Consider the following 17,134-nt stretch of genomic DNA (forward strand, 5'->3'; position numbering starts at 1 on the left):
ATGACAGCTCCGCTTGCCTCTGAGCCTTTGTGTGTGCCCTCCCTCCCACCTTCACCCAACCCTGGTTGCCCACTGGGCCTCAGCTTGCCTATCACTTCTTTTAGGAAGCCTTCCCTAGCTCCCAAGTCTGACTCAGGGGCTGGCCCCTCCCCTGGGCTCCAGAGGCACCTGTTAGTGCCCTATTCTAACACTTAATACTGCATGTAACTGACTGTTGACTTGTCTGTCTCCCTCACTCCACTGGGATTTAGGAGGACAGCATCCTGATCTGCCTGATTTCCTGCTGTATCTCCAGCAGCTAAGGCCAACTCCTAGAGGCACCAAGAGTGTGCAATAGACACTCATTAAATGAACACATGAATTAATGTACCATTTTTACATATAGCAAGTATGCGGCGAACAAATGCCCCTCTGGGCCATCTGACTATCTAGTGGTTAGAGTCACACAAATTCCGAGACATTCGCATCTTCAATGTTCTTTATTCTCAGTAGTTCACATCAGCTATCCACCAAGCTAGAGCCCATCACAGTACCAAGAATTCGTTCCTCTTTCCTTTGATATTGTAGTCTTGTCCTCATGTTGGGGTCCGAAAGGTTAAAGAGGTCTTACTCCATAGCAGGGAGCGAGGGGCACCCTTGTGAATCAGTCTTCAACTCTTGCAAGTCTTGTTCAGTTCACAAGCAAATACCTTAGCAAGTTTAATGCATGACAGGCAGACAGTGAAATAAATAAGACGCAGTGCAACGATTCTAGGCATTTGGGAGGGGGAAAGGCACATTACCGAGTCCCCTGGAGAAAATTCAAGCCATTCTCCATCTTCTCAATATGCATTTTCTCACCCTTCAGTGGCTTTTAATCTCATTCCCCAGTCTATGGGAAACCATAACCCATGTGTTACGGAATATATTTTTATTTCCCCCTCATGAGATAGATTTGGTTCCAAGTGTATTTCAGTTTTCTCCCTTATGCCTATAAGAACATCCAATTTTGCTCAGGTCCCTTTTAATGGCACTTAATAAACATACATTCTGGGACCTGACAGGCTGTCCTATTTCAAATCACCCCCAAAACTGGCTGTTCAAAACATCTAAGCTAGTACAAAGGTTGGACGCGGCATGTCCTAGCTTACAGCCTGTGGCCGTTTCTGATCCCCAGTCTATCTCGTCTAGCACTGTGTGTCTAGCGCAGAGGTCCCCAACCCTGGCTACACATTAGCAGCACGTGGGGGAGCTTCCTGAGTTCCTGAGGCCCAGGCCGTACCCCAGGCTAATTACATCAGAACCTCTGGGTGGGATCCTGGTGTCCATCTCGGCTGAAAGCTGCCGGTGACTGCAGCGAGCAGCCACACCGAGAAGCCCCGAGCTAGGGTTCTAACCCACAGCAGAGTCTCAGTGAGTACCTGTGGAATCCACAAATGCATTTCCTATTTTATCATCTATTCCCCTAAGCTTCCTATTTGTATTATAAATCTGAGCAGGAAAGAGAAAGGGAAAGGACTCAAGAGCACCTTGTTAAGTGAATTTGGTGCCAGGAGGGGGATTGTGGGACTGAGTTGCTCTTGCATTATGCAGGCTTCATGCTTTCACAAGCCCAGACAAGGTGAGTTACAGACTGTATCTGTTTCTTAAAAGCCCTCCAAAACCCAGAGCTAATAGCTTTGGCTCTATAGTTACAATAACATAGAAATGTTCTTGGAAATAAGTCTATACTGCCGCCTGCTTTCACATACACTCTCCTTGGGTTGGTTCCAAAATTTGTGATTTCTATTAAAGATCATTCTGGATCACCTTTTCCCTCTTCTGTGAATCTTGCAATTTATCTTAGCCCAAAGTGACAACCTAGAGATGATGTCCCAATAGGAGCTATACCCAACACTGCCCCAAGTGGGTCAGTCTTCCCTGAACAGGAACTGTTTTTCAATTTCCAGGTTCTAGAAAGGGATGACATTAGGTTTGACCTCACCAAGTTCTAGAGACTGGCTACCTAGAATGCAGCATTGAGAAGGATCCCGAGGTAGATCCTGGGTTTATGGGAAGGACACCATGCTGATTAATGACATCTGCCATGGAAAAGGGCTGGGAAACAGCAGCATGAATGCTCCCATTTGCAGCCAGGGCCAGCTGATGCTGGGGCCACCCTGAGAGCACATCCAGGCACATCCTGCTACTGATGGCAATTTATATCATATGTAATGAATTTGCAAGGAGCTTTCATATCTTAGCCTCATGTCAATCTCACCACAGCCCTATGAGTTAGTCTTTATGGATGAGAAAAATCAGGCTGTGTCCTATGTCCAAGGTCCCAGAGTCAACTGGCATCATGTCCATTCTTGCCTCCAGGCCCTCAGTGGCCTCCTGAAACCACAGGTGTTTCCCCTTCTTCCAGAAACAGGAAAACAAGCCATTGCCTAACCTTCCCCACCCAGCAGGCTTTTAGTCATCCGCTTCACAGAGTTTTCTCTATGATTTGCATACCCTTTGTCCCTTAGTCCAGAGAACACAGGAGCAGTGTAGAACTGCTGCCAGAAGTCTCACACACCCTCAAAATCCCCTCTTCTCTGGAACTGCCTCTGACTTTTCCTACACACATTCCAGACCTGTGACTTAGTCACACCCACCCCTAGGTCCAGCCAAGAGTCTCCTGGGAACCTCTCCATTGCCCTGACAAGTCTCACTTCCCTTCTAGGGCTCCCAGGAGTTCACTGCCCAAGATGGCTCCACTCCCAGCATGGAGAAATAGCCGATGACTGGTCGGCTATGGTGCCTCCTGATACCACAGGTAGGAAGTAAAGTGTTAGGGCCCACAGTTCTGGTTCTCCAGGGCCCCTCCCTGCAACCACACAGCACACAGGTACCATTCACCTGGGCCGCCCACTCCCATGACCAGGCCTGGATCTGGGCACAGGTAAGATTGGCCAGAAGCCATGGCAAGGCCTAATCGGCTAGACCGGCCATCCAGGGTGTTATGACTTCAGATAGGAATGACCTCTTTATGTAGACATGAGTGGTCCTGGCTGGAGCCTTTTGTGCCCACCGGTGCCAGGCACTCTGCAAGGCCCACCCACCTCTTCCGGCTGCCCTCTGGGTGCCCTTCACCCCACCCTGGCCTGATCTCCCTTTCCACCCCCACCTTCTCTTTGCTTCCTTTCCCTTGCAGGGTCACAGCCTCCAAGCCTCCCCCCTCCCTCGGCAACATGGGCTCAAGGAGGGCACCTAGGAGGGCAGACTCCAACCCCACGGAGCTGGGCCTGGGGACCTAGCCAGGAAGCCTGAAGGCACGTAGCCCCTCTGCCCGTTCACTTCCACCAGGCTCCACTCTGGGTTCCCCTTCTTGTCCTGGGCTTCCAGGACAGTCACTGGCTGACCTGCCTGCAGACTCACTTCATGGCTGCTTCTGGCCACAAAGGGGTACATTGCCACCACCTGAAACATATGAGAAGTGACAGAGACATGGTCAGGGAGGGAAGACAAAGCCAACCCAGAGAGGCTGCTGTCCTGCTGGTTCCCACGGCTGGATAGCCATGGCCTCCCAAGCACGTCTGTAAGCCGCAGAGGACAGCTGCTCCTGCTACTTCGACCACTCATACCTGCTATAAGGCAGGCTCTGTCCCAGCACTTCACCTGGTTTTGATTTTCACAATTCTATAATTCTATTTGCTGCATTTTTCAGATAAGGAAATTGAGACTCAGAGAAGTTAAGGAGCTCACTCAAAATCACACAGCAGTGAAGCTAGGCCTGTCTGACATCAGAAGGGGTCTTCTCAAGCCACTGCTGCCATCTCACTAAGCAGCAGACCCAGCACCCTCTCCCCATCTCCCTCCCCAGATCTGGGGGTATCATCTACTCAGGCCAGTTTCCCAGACTAGAGTAGAAATGGGACTGGGCGACTTGGTTACTATTTAGGCAGACACTGAACTAGAGAAAAAAATTGGAAAGGGCATTTACTAGACTAATATTTCACCTTCCTTGGTCGCAGTTTCATCAAATGGGAATGATATCCTCCCTTCCAGGTAATTGTGGGAATGTAATGAATGAATGCCTGTGCCAGGCACAGAGTAAGGGCTCAGCAAATGTGGCTGCTTTGACTATTTTTACTGTTGTTATTGTGGCCAAGGCTCAGGAACAATCAGGAGCAAGGGAGGACTGGGATGGGCCCACGGGAGTTCCGCTGAACAGCCCCACCAACAGAAGCAGCAGCTGAGGTGTCTGGGCGGGCGGACAGCTGAGCTCACCTCAGGCGCCCCTGGGGGGATCGGGTGGGGGTGCGCGGTGGGGATGATGCTTCCCAGAGGCCCTGCCACACTGGCTGGAGCTGGGCCGGAGCTGGGTGGCCAGGCCCTCCCCCGGGATCCTCGTGGGTCCTTCGCTGACCGGAGGATGTCCAGCAGGAGGCAGCCCTGGCGCATTACTTCTGTCAAATGGTGCAGACACTGGTCTGAAAGCCTTCCTGGGGCTATACCCGGGAAGCCTCCGCAGCCTTCTACGCGGCCTTCACCCAGGCTCCTCCGGCCATCCTGGCCTGAGGCATCCCCTGTAGTCACCGCAAGGCTCTGGCGGGGGCTGCCACCCCTGGCTGGGTCCCTTCTTATCCATCCCCTGTGTACCCCCTCCTTTATAACTGAGTGCATCCTCCACTTACTGCAATTCACATATGTCCAGCCTGCCTTTTCCATCTCACCCCATCCTCACAGCAACCCCACTGAGCTTCTTTCCCCTCAAGGACTCCGTCCATCCCAGCAAAGCCAAACCCTCCGATGGCTTCTCATCACTTTCTTTGTTTTGAGATATAATTCATATAGCATAACATACACCCTTTTAAAGCAGATGATTCAATAGCTTTTAATATGCTCAAAAGCCTGTGTGAGCATCCCCACTATCTAATTCCAGAACATTTTCATCACCCCAATAAGAAACCACACACCAGTTAGCAGCCAATTCCCACCCCTCGACCCCCTGGCCCCTGCCAACCACTGATCTTTCTGTCTCTATGCATTTGCCTATTCTGGACATTTCATATAAATAGAATCATATAATATGTGGCCTTTTGTGACAGACTACATGTGACAGCATGGATTGTCACTTCATTCTCTTTTGTGGCTGAATAACATTGAGTTGTATGGCTAGACCACATTCTGTTGATCTATTTATTCATCAGGTGATGGACATCTGGGTTGTTTCTACTTTTTGTCTGTTATGAACACTGCTGCTGTAACATGCTGGTGCTTGTTTCTCATTGCATTTAGGATAAATGCACCCTCACGGAGGTCACAGCCCTGCCGGCCTGGCCCTGCCCCACTCTCCCAGCTGCAAGGCTTCATTCAGTTCCTCTGACGCCCTGTCTTCCCCGTCACTGCACGTTTGTGTTTGCCACCAGGCACACTTTCTGGAGAGCTCTTCCCATCTGGAAGGAGCTGTCCAGCACACCCCCTCCTAGTCACCCTTCAACTCTAAGAATAAGCACCATTCTTCTCAGAAAAGCCTTTCCCGAACTTCTCCCTAATCCGGGGCTCTGGCAATTATCGCTGCTAAAAGTCAACAATTATTCACGATTATTTTATTACTTGCTGTTTTCCTGACTCCCAAATCATCAATGTGAGGAGTCAAGGACCTAGATTACTTTTGCCCATCATTATATTGCTCATTTAGCACATGCCTGGCAAATACTGAGTGAGTGAATGAACGAATGAATGAATTGCACTTGCCCTCCTAATGGGAAGCAAGTGGTATTATTCTCTGTTATTGACAAGGCAGGAACAGGAGGCTCCTTTCTTCGGCCCCACCCCTGGCCAGGACCCTGATATGGCCACTGACTGAGGCCCTGCCTAACAGGGTGGTAGCCCCTCCAGATAGGAGGAAAATCAAAGCCCCACTCCAGGTTGCCCTGGGAGGCAAGCCCCCACCCCCTCCCAGACTCACCTGGGTCACGGTCAGGACAGAGGAGACTGGGACTGGGGTGGGCTCTGGTGTTAGACATTGAGAGTTCTTGCCAGGCTCCACTTGCCCTCTGAGCTCCTCCTTACTCAGGAAGACTTGGTACAGCTCCAGTTTCCTAGCTGGCACGTAACCACGACATCCTACAGGACACACAGAACGTCATCTGGCTCCGGACCACCTTCCCCATCTCTTTTAGTGGTAGAGGAAGTCACCATTTATGAATGTGAATACCTCCAACACCGCTTCACAGCACTAAAGGACCTGAAAAGGTCACCTAGGAACCTCACAAACCCACCCCTACCCCACCCTGCACTGCTTCTAGTTTCTGTTGCACACCTCCAGTGACAGGGAGCTCATTCCCTACTTAGGCAGCCCACTCCGCTTTGAACAGCTCTGACAGAGACAGCAAGTTCTTTCTTGGACTGGTGTGAAAACTGCTTTCTTGGTGCTGGCACCACTGGTCCCCTTTCCCTCTAGTGGAGGCCTGGGCCAAGGCTGCTTCCCCACTCCAGGGCAGCCTTCCCCAGAGGGCAGAAATTGCCCTTTTCTCCTCCACGTGCCCCCAGGTCCGGCTTGTGTAACAGCTCCTCCAGTGCTGCCCTGGCTGCTGTCATTGTGAATAGCCATCACTTTCCGAGAGCTTGATAGGTACCACAGCTGGCATTTCCTTATCTGGTCTCCACATCAACTCTCCAGGTCGGTATTGTTAATGCCACTTAATGGCCCTGGCTGAGCCAACTGAGTTCAGAAAGGCTCCGTAACCTGCCCACAGTCATGCAGGTTAGGGTGTGGCAGTTGGGACCCAAACCCAGTCCTCTTGACCCCAGGAGCCTTGCTAGAATCCCCATTCAGCTGGTTTTCTTTTTTCTTTTTTTTTTTTAGTATTAACCTACATGAGGAACATTGTTTACTAGACTCCCCCCATCATCAAGATGCCCCCAGATACCCCATTGCACTCACTGTCCATGAGCATAGTAAGACACTATAGAATCCCTACTTGTCTTCTCTGTGTTGTACAGCCCTCCCTGTGACCCCCCTCCCACATTATACGTGCTAATCATAATGCAAGCTTTCTTTCCCTCTCCCTTTATCCCTCCTTTCCCAACTATCCACCCCAGTCCCTTGCCCTTTGGTAACTGTTAGTCCATTCCTGGGTTCTGTGAATCTGGTGTTGTTTTGCTCATTCAGTTTCTCTTGGTTCTTCTTCTCAGAGATTAGTGAAATCATTTGATACTTGTCTTTCTCTGCCTGGGTTATTTCACTGAGCATAATATCCTCTAGCTCCATCCATGTTGTTGCAAATGGTAGGATTTGTTTTCCTCTCATGGCTGAGTAATATTCCATTGTGTATATGTACCACATCTTCTTTATCCATTCATCTACTGATGGACACTTAGGTTGCTTCCATTTCTTGGCTATCGTAAATAGTGCTGCGATAAACATAGGGGTGCATCTGTCTTTTTCAAACTGGGCTGCTGCATTCTTAGGGTAAATTCCTAGAAGTGGAATTCCTGGGTCAAATGGTATTTTTATTTTGAGTTTTTTGAGGAACCTCCATCCTGCTTTCCACAATGGTTGAACTAATTTACATTCCCACCAGCAGTGTAGGAGGGTTCCCCTTTCTCCGCATCCTCACCAACATTTGTTTTTCTTAGTCTTTTCAATGCTGGCCATCCTAACTGGTCTGAGGTGATATCTCATTGTAGTTTTAATTTGCATTTCTCTGATGATTAGCGATGTGGAGCATCTTTTCATGTGCCTGTTGGCCATCTGAATTTCATCTTTGGAGAACTGTCTGTTCAGGTCCTCTGCCCAATTTTTAATTGGATTATTTGCTTTTTGTTTGTTGAGGTGCGTGAGCTCTTTATATATTTTGGATGTCAACCCCTCATCAGATCTGTCATTTCATGAATAGAATATATTCTCTCATACTGTAGGCTGCCTTTTTGTTCTATTGGTGGTGTCCTTTGCTGTACAGAAGCTTTTCAGCTTGATATAGTCCCACTTGTTCATTTTTGCTTTTGTTTCCCTTGCCCGGGGAGATATGTTCATGAAGAGGTTGCTCATGTTTATGTCCAAGAGATTTTTGCCTATGTTTTTTTCTAAGAGTTTTATGGTTTCATGACTTACATTCAGGTCTTTGATCCATTTCGAGTTTACTTTTGTGTATGGGTTAGATAATGATCCAGTTTCATTCTCTTACATGTAGCTGTTCAGTTTCGCCAACAGCAGCCATTGAAGAGGCTGTCATTTCCCCATTGTACGTCCATGGCTCCTTCATTGTATATTAATTGACCATATATGTTTGGGTTAATGTCTGGAGACTCTATTCTGTTCCACTGGTCTGTGGCTCTGTTCTTGTGCCAGTACCAAATTGTCTTGATTACTGTGGCTTTGTAGTAGAGCTTGAAGTTGGGGAGTGGGATTCAGCTGTTTTTCAATGTTAGTCATGAGACTGCCTTTTCATAATTTCTGCCAGATTTGTACCATGGTCTTAATTTTTGTAACAAATGTATTTTTAAAACTTAGTCTTGGTTAACATCCAAAATATATAAAGAACTTACACACCTTAACACCCAAAAAGCAAATAACCCAATTAACAAATGGGCAGAGGATATGAAGAGACATTTCTCCAAAGAAGAAATTCAGATGGCCAACAGACACATGAAAAGATGCTCCACATCACTAATCATCAGAGAAATACAAATTAAAACCACAATGAGATATCACCTCACATCAGTAAGGATGGCCAGCCTCAAAAAGACTAAGATAAACAAATGCTGGTGAGGATGTGGAGAAAGGGGAACCCTCCTACACTGCTGGTGGGAATGTAACCTAGTTCAACCATTGTGGAAAGCAATATGGAGGTTCCTCAAAAAACTAAAAATAGGAATACCATTTGACCCTGGAATCCCACTTCTTGGAATATACCCAAAGAATACAGCTTCTCAGATTCAAAAAGACATATGCCTCCAAAGTGCAAATTGTAGCGCTCCAAAGTCTTACAACTACAGACTATTTACTGTTAAAAGAACATATGGCACGTGAACAGTCCCCAGGAATGGGTTGTTTTAATTTGTCTGATTTCTCTCAGACTGTTCAAGTTCAGTTGGACAATATCCACCATATCATAGATAAGTTTTCACAAATGCCTAAGGTGCCTAACTGGTTTTCTTGGTTTCACTGGAGATGGCTGGTAATTACAGATATGCTTTGGTTATGTAACTATACTCCTATTATGTTAATGTGTGTGCGCAATTTAAGTAGTAGCTTAAAACCTATATATGCTGAAGTTACTCTACAAGAAGATATGTCAAAGAAATAATCAATCTTCCCATGTTTTCTCCCGCCTGCTACTTCTATAGCTTTTCTTCTTCCTTCCTAATTACAACCCTTAAATAGAATTCGTGCCTCATATCAAATTTACCGAGTATCATAATTCTTCCAAGTGGTAAAGATACCTCAAGACAAATGCTGGGCATAGAAGCCACAGGGCATAAATATGCAAAGAAGTAAAAAGCTAACCTTTTCAAACAATAAGGCTCCCCTCTCACTTACCAACTTCACATTTCCCTGTATGGCCCTGGAAGATGACTGGTTAGCCAGAGACGGGTAAGATTCCTCAAGGGAGGAACAACCTAAGACAGGCACAGTCGCAGGGGGGCCATCAGGTGAGAAATTGGGGATCAACAGAGGTGAGGCTTAAACCTCACCCCCCCTGTTCTGAGAGAAATCTTCTGCATACGTGGATGTTTTATTGCCCTTGTCTAGCTTGGATTAACACATAGTCTACAGGCACACACCTGATCATCTACATTTGCTCTCTTACAACACTAAACTATGTTTTCTACCTTTATGTTGTATCTACCTACCACTTCAGCATTTTATTAAAAATAATAATAATAAAGAGAGAAATGTGGTATCCACATATAAATCAAGTATAAAAACCAAATGAGTATTCATATTTGAACTGACTGTTTAGAGTTCATAATGCATGAGCAAAACCGAAAGTTTCTGTGATGACTGCCCTTGTACTGTTCACCATGTAACTTATTCACTATGTAAGAATTTGTTCTACATGTAAGAACTTGTTTGTTATGCCTCAGAAGATTGGAGACTGATGAAAATTAGGCTTGGGGTGGATTAATGATTGTGCATTGAGCATTGACTCCCCTATACAGAATTTTATTGTCGTTAACAACCATTTGATCAATAAATATGAGAGATGCCCTCACAAAAAAAAAAAAAAAAAAAAAAAAGGACAGACTTCCAGAGGTAAAATAAATAAGTAACCGGGATGTAATGTATAGCATAAGGAATATAGTCAAGATATTGTAACAGCTTGGTAGGGTGATAGCTGGAACCTAGAATTATGTATATAAATGTTCTACCACTGTGTTGTGCACTTGAAACTAATGTAATGTAATACTGTGCGTCAACTACCCTTCAATAAAAAATAATTATTAAAAAAAAAAAAAAAAGACATATGTACCCCTATGTTCATCGCAGCACTTTTTACAATAGCCAAGATATGGAAGCAACCTAAGTGTCCATCTGTAGATGAATGGATAAAGAAGATGTGGTACATATACACAATGCAATATTACTCAGCCATAATAAAAAAACAGATCCTACCATTCACAACAACATGGATGGAGCTAGAGGGTATTATGCTCCGTGAAATAAGCCAGGTGGAGAAAGACAAGTGCCAAATGATTTCACTCATCTGTGGAGTATAACAATGAAGTAAAATTGAAGGAACAAAATGGCAGCAGACTCAGAGACTCCAAGAATGAACTAGTGGTTACCAAAGGGGAGGGGTGTGGGAGGGTGGGTGGGGAGGGAGGGAGAAGAGGACTGAGTGGTATTTTATTTAGTACACATGGTGTAGGGGTCACAGGGAGAACAGTGTATCACAGAGATGGGACATAGTGGATCTCTGGCAACTTGCTGCACTGATGGGCAGTGACTGCATTGGGGTGGGGACTTGATAATATGGGTAAATGTAGTAACCACGTTGTTTTTTCATGTGAAACCTTCATAAGAGTGTATATCAATCATACCTTAATAAAAAAATTTTTTTAAATTAGTCTTGTTCTATCCAGTAATACAAATAAAATCATGGGATTATGTACTAGTTATAATTGTTGTAATACACATAAAAATACTTAACTAACAATTCTAATAAATTGCATAAAGGAGGAAAAGCTGTCTGTAGGTGCCCTCCTGATAATCCTGTGTGACCTTCATCTCGTGAGTCACGTTCCCCTCTTTGGAAGAAGCTCCACTAGTCTGTCTCCTCCTGGGTTCATGATGCCCATTGCCTCCCGCCCGGTTGCACCCAACCACTGCAGCACACCCCAAGGGTGTGACCAGCGCAGGGCAGACAGGATAACACCTGGCTTGCTCATGAGGTCAGACACCTGTCCCCATCTTTCAGGGCAATGCTGAAGTTCTCTCCCGACATCTCTGTCTACCCCAATGGTCTGTGAGCTCCCCAAAGCTCCCTTGTCTCCCTTGCACAGTGCCCCACACACAGTAGGTGCCTGATAACCGATGTTGTAGTACAAAATTGAACTCTTCTTGGCATTTCATGCACTGCACCCAGCCAGCTGTGCCCCAGGCCCTGCATTTTCACCTATACTCATCCCATCCTGGATTTGCATGGCCAGACTCTGGCCCACTAGAGGGTCCATGTCGCCCCACTGACTCCTGTTGGGTGGTTTTCCCAGAGAGAGGGGAAGGGCCCAAGGAGTCCTAGGTACCTCCAGTGTCCACCAGCCAGCGGCTGCTGTTGCCTTTCGTGTCCTTGTTTTGAAGCAGGACCACAATTTGGCCCCGTGGCAGTGTCAGGTCCAGAGTTCCAGCCCCGCTGGTACTGCTTGTCACCTGGTACAGTTTTCCTGGGCCGTATCTGCTCAGGAGAGACTGCACCTGTCGTTCAGACCCTGGAAGGAGTGGCTGGGGAGAGGGAGAGAGACAGACAAGGTCTCCTGTTGGAGTGTCAATGCTGCCCAGTGCTGGCAGCCTGCCTCTGCTGCTGGTGGGCCCATCTCCATCGGAGCAACAGTCCCCTCACTAATAGATGGCTGGATTAGGTGAAAAACACACGCTGTTTGTATCCCAAGGTATCTCAGAAGAAACCTCTAATTTGACCTCACAAATTCCTCCCAGGTCTAAACTTCTGGAATTCTCTACAATTCTAATTCAGGTTCTGAAATTTCTCCATTTCAGAGTTCCAGGATTGAGCCCTCAATTCCACCCATACCATCGAGCAGAATTATCCCACAGAAAAATGCCTTGCACAGGGCTTTCGACCCCAGTGAACAAGACTGTGAGCTCCATATGGGTACCATGTGCTCATCGAGCATCTTAAGCCAGCACAGAGCCAACACGCGCAGATCCTCAAACACGTGTCAACAAAGGGACTGTATCTTCTATTCCATGAGTTTCTGCCCAGAAGTATTTATTGAGCACCTACCATTTACAAGGCATGGTAAGCCTGGTGAATGTGTCAGAAACACAGGAGAGAGTATTGCCCTGGGGGAAATTGCCAGGCAGCTGAGGAGAAGGGTCAGTGGCACTTTCAGCTCATCCAAAATTCTCCTGGCATTGCCTTTGGCTTTTCGTTCACTGCTTCCAGCCGAAGTATCAATAAGGAGGGACTCAGGAGTGATTGTCTCCTTTTTGTATATATGTAGGTATATGTATATGTATGTGTGTATACATACATATATAGAGATGTATATATATTCACCAAGTTCTACATGGTTATTTCTGGGTGGGGAGGTGCTAGGCAAAGGTGCCCTTCAGAGACATGTGGGTGCAGACTCTGCCATTACTCCACTCCAACGAGTTCACTGAGTCAAGAACCAGAACCCAGTGTATCTAAACAGGCCCTTAAACAGAAGTGTAGAAACAGGGTAGCTTTTTCAGAGTGGCAGAATTAACCCAAGTACAAAAGCCAGTGGTGTAGCAAACATTCGCCTTCCTTCTCAAGCTGGCAGGCCCCTCCTGTGCAGAGAACAGCAGCACCCCCTGGGGGGGTCGGGGGAGGTAGGTAAAGATATCAGTAGGACCGCTTGTGGGTGGCTGCTTCGCTTCTGTCCATTCTATACCCTTAGCCAAATAAGTCAGGAACTTATAGTAGGGATGGGGGTGGGAGGGGTGGGGGGAAGGTGGCTGTGGATGGGGGAAGAGGGTTCTCTTCCCACCAATGTGTAATACACACTGGAAGTATGATATTCCCATCTGTTTCATCTTTTTGTTTTCTCTTTTTTCCTACAATCTGCATGGATTGCTTTTCCAGTAAGAAAAATGTTATTTTAAGTAGAAAGAGACAGATTCCTGGGGCTCAATTGAGTGGCTGCTCTGTTGGCATTTCTGCACCCTGATTTCCCCATGTTTCAGGACCCACATTGGTCCCCCATGTGGTCTCTGCTGGTGGGAGAGGATGGGGGACAGCTGTGGCCTGAGGAGGAGCAGGCCCCACTTGGAGCAGACACACACCTCTGATGATCTTTGCTGGTCTGCACTCAGCCAGATGTGAAGGCCCCGTGTCTGCCCAGCTATGCTGGGCTCCTTTACTTGTCTCTCTGTCTCCGTGGAGAATCCTGGGGCTGTCTTCTGAGCTCTCACTTCTCATCTCACATGTGACTGAATATACCATTCTAGCTTTCTCTAACCCAGGTTTTGTCATACTCTGGGGGCCCCTTCTCTCTTCAGCTACTTGAGTTCTTTTAAAAAAATATATAACTTGAGTATATTCATCAACTGGACTGCAAGATATCTTTTCTTTATATTTTAGGGAAAAATTCTTTACCAAAGAAAGCATTCGGCCAGCCAAAGTTTTGTAAACCATAATGCAGCTGAAATACTATCTTTTACAATTAAAAATTCCATGGCAAAAAGAAAATTTTAAATGACTTCTTATTCAAACTTTTATTCAACCTGAGTGTTAGTATCTGAAGCAGGTTCACTGTGAAGGTAATGAGGAAACAGGGTGAACGTTGAAAAAGTTGAAGGTCCAGGTTTTTGAGTTTAATGCCACTTGCCCATTATTATGTCTAACTTCACTGAATATTAAAATATCTGGGTTTTCTTACTCCACCTCAGAGTTCTGTTCTGCTCCTATGCTTACTGGCCATGAAGAACATGCGTGTGTATGGGTGCGAATCTATCCCGCGCCAGCCCTCCAGTTCAGAGAGAGAGAGAGAGGGCAGGAAAATGTTTCCATGGGTAACAGGAAACACCGAGGAAAGCAAAGGGAAATGAAATAGAGGACTGAGCCTCACCCCCCTGGCAAGTGAAGGACTGGACAGACTTTGCTGGAGAAGGACGGACACTTACTTGTGTGGTGGGAGGTGGCAGCACTGTCTCAAAATTTTCTTGAAAGGAGCGAAGCTGTTGACCCGCCTGGCCTAGTGCGTCCTCCACCAGCTTCTTGAAGGCTGGCTCAGAGACATGGTGGTGGGGCAGCTGGGTGGGGACACACACTGTCATCAGAACCTTCTTGGGGAGAAAGGGGACAGGGAGACCCTGGCAGCCCACACTCTAGGCCCAGATGTGTTAAGATGGGTCTTTTTGTCTTTGTCAGCTGTAGTTTTGTCTGCCCATTGCCCTGCTGCTTCTCAGAAGCACCCCTCTGTGGGCGCCCCTCCCTTTCAGTGCTGCCCATGAGGTGCTCTGGCCACAGGGCTGGAGTCATAGCATCCCTTCTCCTATCCACTGTGATGGGCCAAATGACTGGGCAATGCACTTGAGCAAGGCTGGTCAGAATCCTCCCATCAGATTTATTATATGAAGGCTGAGATGGAGAAGGTTGCTCTTCCTTTAGATTCTGATGTAAAGGCAAACACTTGGGTGCTGTTGGGAGCTATCTCTGCCACCCTGCAGAAGAAGGCTTGCCTGAGAATCCACCAACCTAGACAGGGAACTGAGCTAGGAGGTGGACGGAATGCTGGAGCTCTGACAACATTATTTGTACTGAATGCAGCTGGGCCTGAGGCTTGACCTCCTGCCCCCTCCTGGGCCTCCTAGGGGTACAAGTCAGTACGTTTTTCTTTATGCCTAAGCAGGTTTGGAACTCAAGCAGTGCTGAGTAACACTCCATCCTCCATCCTAAGACCATGGCCCTGTTAGGCATCTCTTGCATTTCCACCAGGGGACCTAGGAGTGATATCCCATAACACTCCCCAGCCTTGCCCATGCCAGTCTAATTACAAGGGGGTCGGTGGCCCTGGAGAGAAAACTAGAGGGTGGGAGAAGAATAAAAAGGTCATCTAAGCAGATTTACCCTCTGCCTTCAGAAAAGAGAAATGCTTCTTTTTGCAGATGGTTCAGGTTTAATTCTACTCAAAAAGAATATTCGAGACAGAACTCTGTACTAAATGTTGTGAGGGTCAAAAGGAAGAAAAATGCCCATAACCTCAGCCTCCTCAGTGAGGAGAAACAGCTGGATGCATCATCCCTGCAGAAAGTGGGTTGTGAGCAGTGCTTAGCAGAAGCATATCCTGAAGGCTGCTGGAGTAGAGAGGATGGTGTGGTGGGCTCTCCCAGCCAGGAGAGGGAGATTTTGAGCTTCATGAAGAGACTCGTTCATGTGTCACATATTTGGGGAGTTCTTACCATGAGCCAGACACCATGAAAGGCATGAGGGATGACGGGGAGGGGTATTCTAGGCCAAGGAAGGAGTCTGTGCAAAGGGACTGTGGTCACACGCAGAAGAGGTATGCTGGAAGTGGGGGATACAGGCACAGAGTGGGACTATAGGCTGGAAGGGTAGAGAGGGGGTCAGTTTTAGAGGAGCAGACTGATGGGGAAGGCTGAGCTGGCAAACACAAAGCACAGGAGATAGCATTGGGTAAAAGGAAGACTGAAACTGTTCCACTGACTGGCCTCACAGGCCACTGATCTCTGGCACTGACATCAGAGAAGGAGATCTGAAAGCAATGGTGTATTCTTTCCTGTATCAAACCCAGTCTTCAAAATCAAAGTTTGCATTTAGAGGTTTGTCTTTGCAACCTATTTATGCTTCCAGCAGACAGCTCCTCTTACAGGCTGTAGAGCATCATGGTTGGTACCCAGGCTCCGGAGATGAACTGCCAGGGTTCAAATCTTGCTACTGGCTGTGTGGCCTTGGGAAAGCTGCTTAACCTCTCTGTACCTCAGCTTTCTTTTGAAATGAAGATACTACTACTCTGTAAGGTTATTGTGAGAATTAAGTCAGGTAATACCTGGAAGGTGCTCCAAACAGGTGCACAGTAAGGGCTCACAAGGAGGCGGCTGCTGGAAGCAGTAACAGTAGCAGGAACCCCAGCTTGGTACATTTACTTCTGACTCTACAGAATGGACCCTGTCTGTGTCACCAACTTCTAATATACTCCAGGGACTGGCCCCAGAGTCTGCTGCTTACCAGCAGAGGTTCCTCTGCTTCTGATCCCACAGCCTGAGAACGGCCTGGAGTTCCAGTTTTATCCTTGTTTTCATGGTCTGACTCCATTAATGGAGGGAGAACAGGTATGAGAGAAACCCAAAAGGCCCTGATGGCCTCCTCCCAAGCACCTGATGGCCTGTTTGGAAGGCCCAACCTCACTCCATCCCAGCCTCTGCCAACAGCTGGCTGAAGGGGCTATGAGGCCTCACCTGGCTATTCCAGAGGCACCCCAGTCCCAGAGGCCTTACCTGAGCCAACCTGCCCTCTGCCCTCTGCAGCACTTGCTTGGCAAGATCCCTCTGGAGGGCCACCAGTGTGCACAGGATGTGGCCCAGCCACTGCATGGCCAGCTGGTTGAACTGCGGGAGCTCAGCTACCAGCAGGGAGTTGAGTGCCTGGAACGTGTGTCGCACCACCTCCTCTTCATAGGTCACACTGCCCACCTCTAGCAGCTTCTCTTCCACCCTCTCAAAGTCCAGTAGTTTGTCCAGATGCTTCTTGATCAGGTTCTGAGGTCCAGTCATGGCTTTGGCCAGGCTGCACAGTGGCTGCCACACCAGGCCTTCCAGCCGCTGCTTCTGCAGGGGACAAGTGAGCCTGGGAGTCATGGGAGGGCGCGGCAGAGGATGGGCACTGGGAGAAGGGGTTTTGGAGTAGGCAGGACTGGGCTCCAATCCCACCCCCACCAACTCACTGGGACCTCTAGCATGTTATCTAACCTTTCTGAGCCTCAATGTACTCTTCTGAAAAATGGGTTTAGCTGA

The 17,134-nt window shown here is 47.6% G+C and overlaps 1 protein-coding gene across 2 annotated transcripts in view; it reads right to left on the reverse strand.

Annotated features, from left to right (window-relative positions):
* Positions 1-464: 464 nt before the first annotated feature.
* Positions 465-17,134, reverse strand: part of ARHGEF37 (Rho guanine nucleotide exchange factor 37) — an 83,439-nt gene continuing 66,769 nt past the window's right edge. Inside the window, exons 10-14 of one of the 2 annotated variants that reach the window (XM_036881464.2) lie at positions 16,619-16,948; positions 14,285-14,413; positions 11,701-11,896; positions 5,918-6,075; positions 465-3,423 (exon numbers count right to left, since the gene is read on the reverse strand). In XM_036881464.2, the coding sequence (XP_036737359.2) occupies positions 3,214-3,423; positions 5,918-6,075; positions 11,701-11,896; positions 14,285-14,413; positions 16,619-16,948 (1,023 nt within the window). In that variant the 3' untranslated portion in view covers positions 465-3,213. The remainder of the gene's footprint in view (positions 3,424-5,917; positions 6,076-11,700; positions 11,897-14,284; positions 14,414-16,618; positions 16,949-17,134) is intronic. The other variant, XM_057490877.1, reaches the window with a different exon arrangement.

Source organism: Manis pentadactyla, chromosome 2, assembly GCF_030020395.1.
Source record: "Manis pentadactyla isolate mManPen7 chromosome 2, mManPen7.hap1, whole genome shotgun sequence".
Classification (NCBI taxonomy): Eukaryota; Metazoa; Chordata; class Mammalia; order Pholidota; family Manidae; genus Manis; species Manis pentadactyla.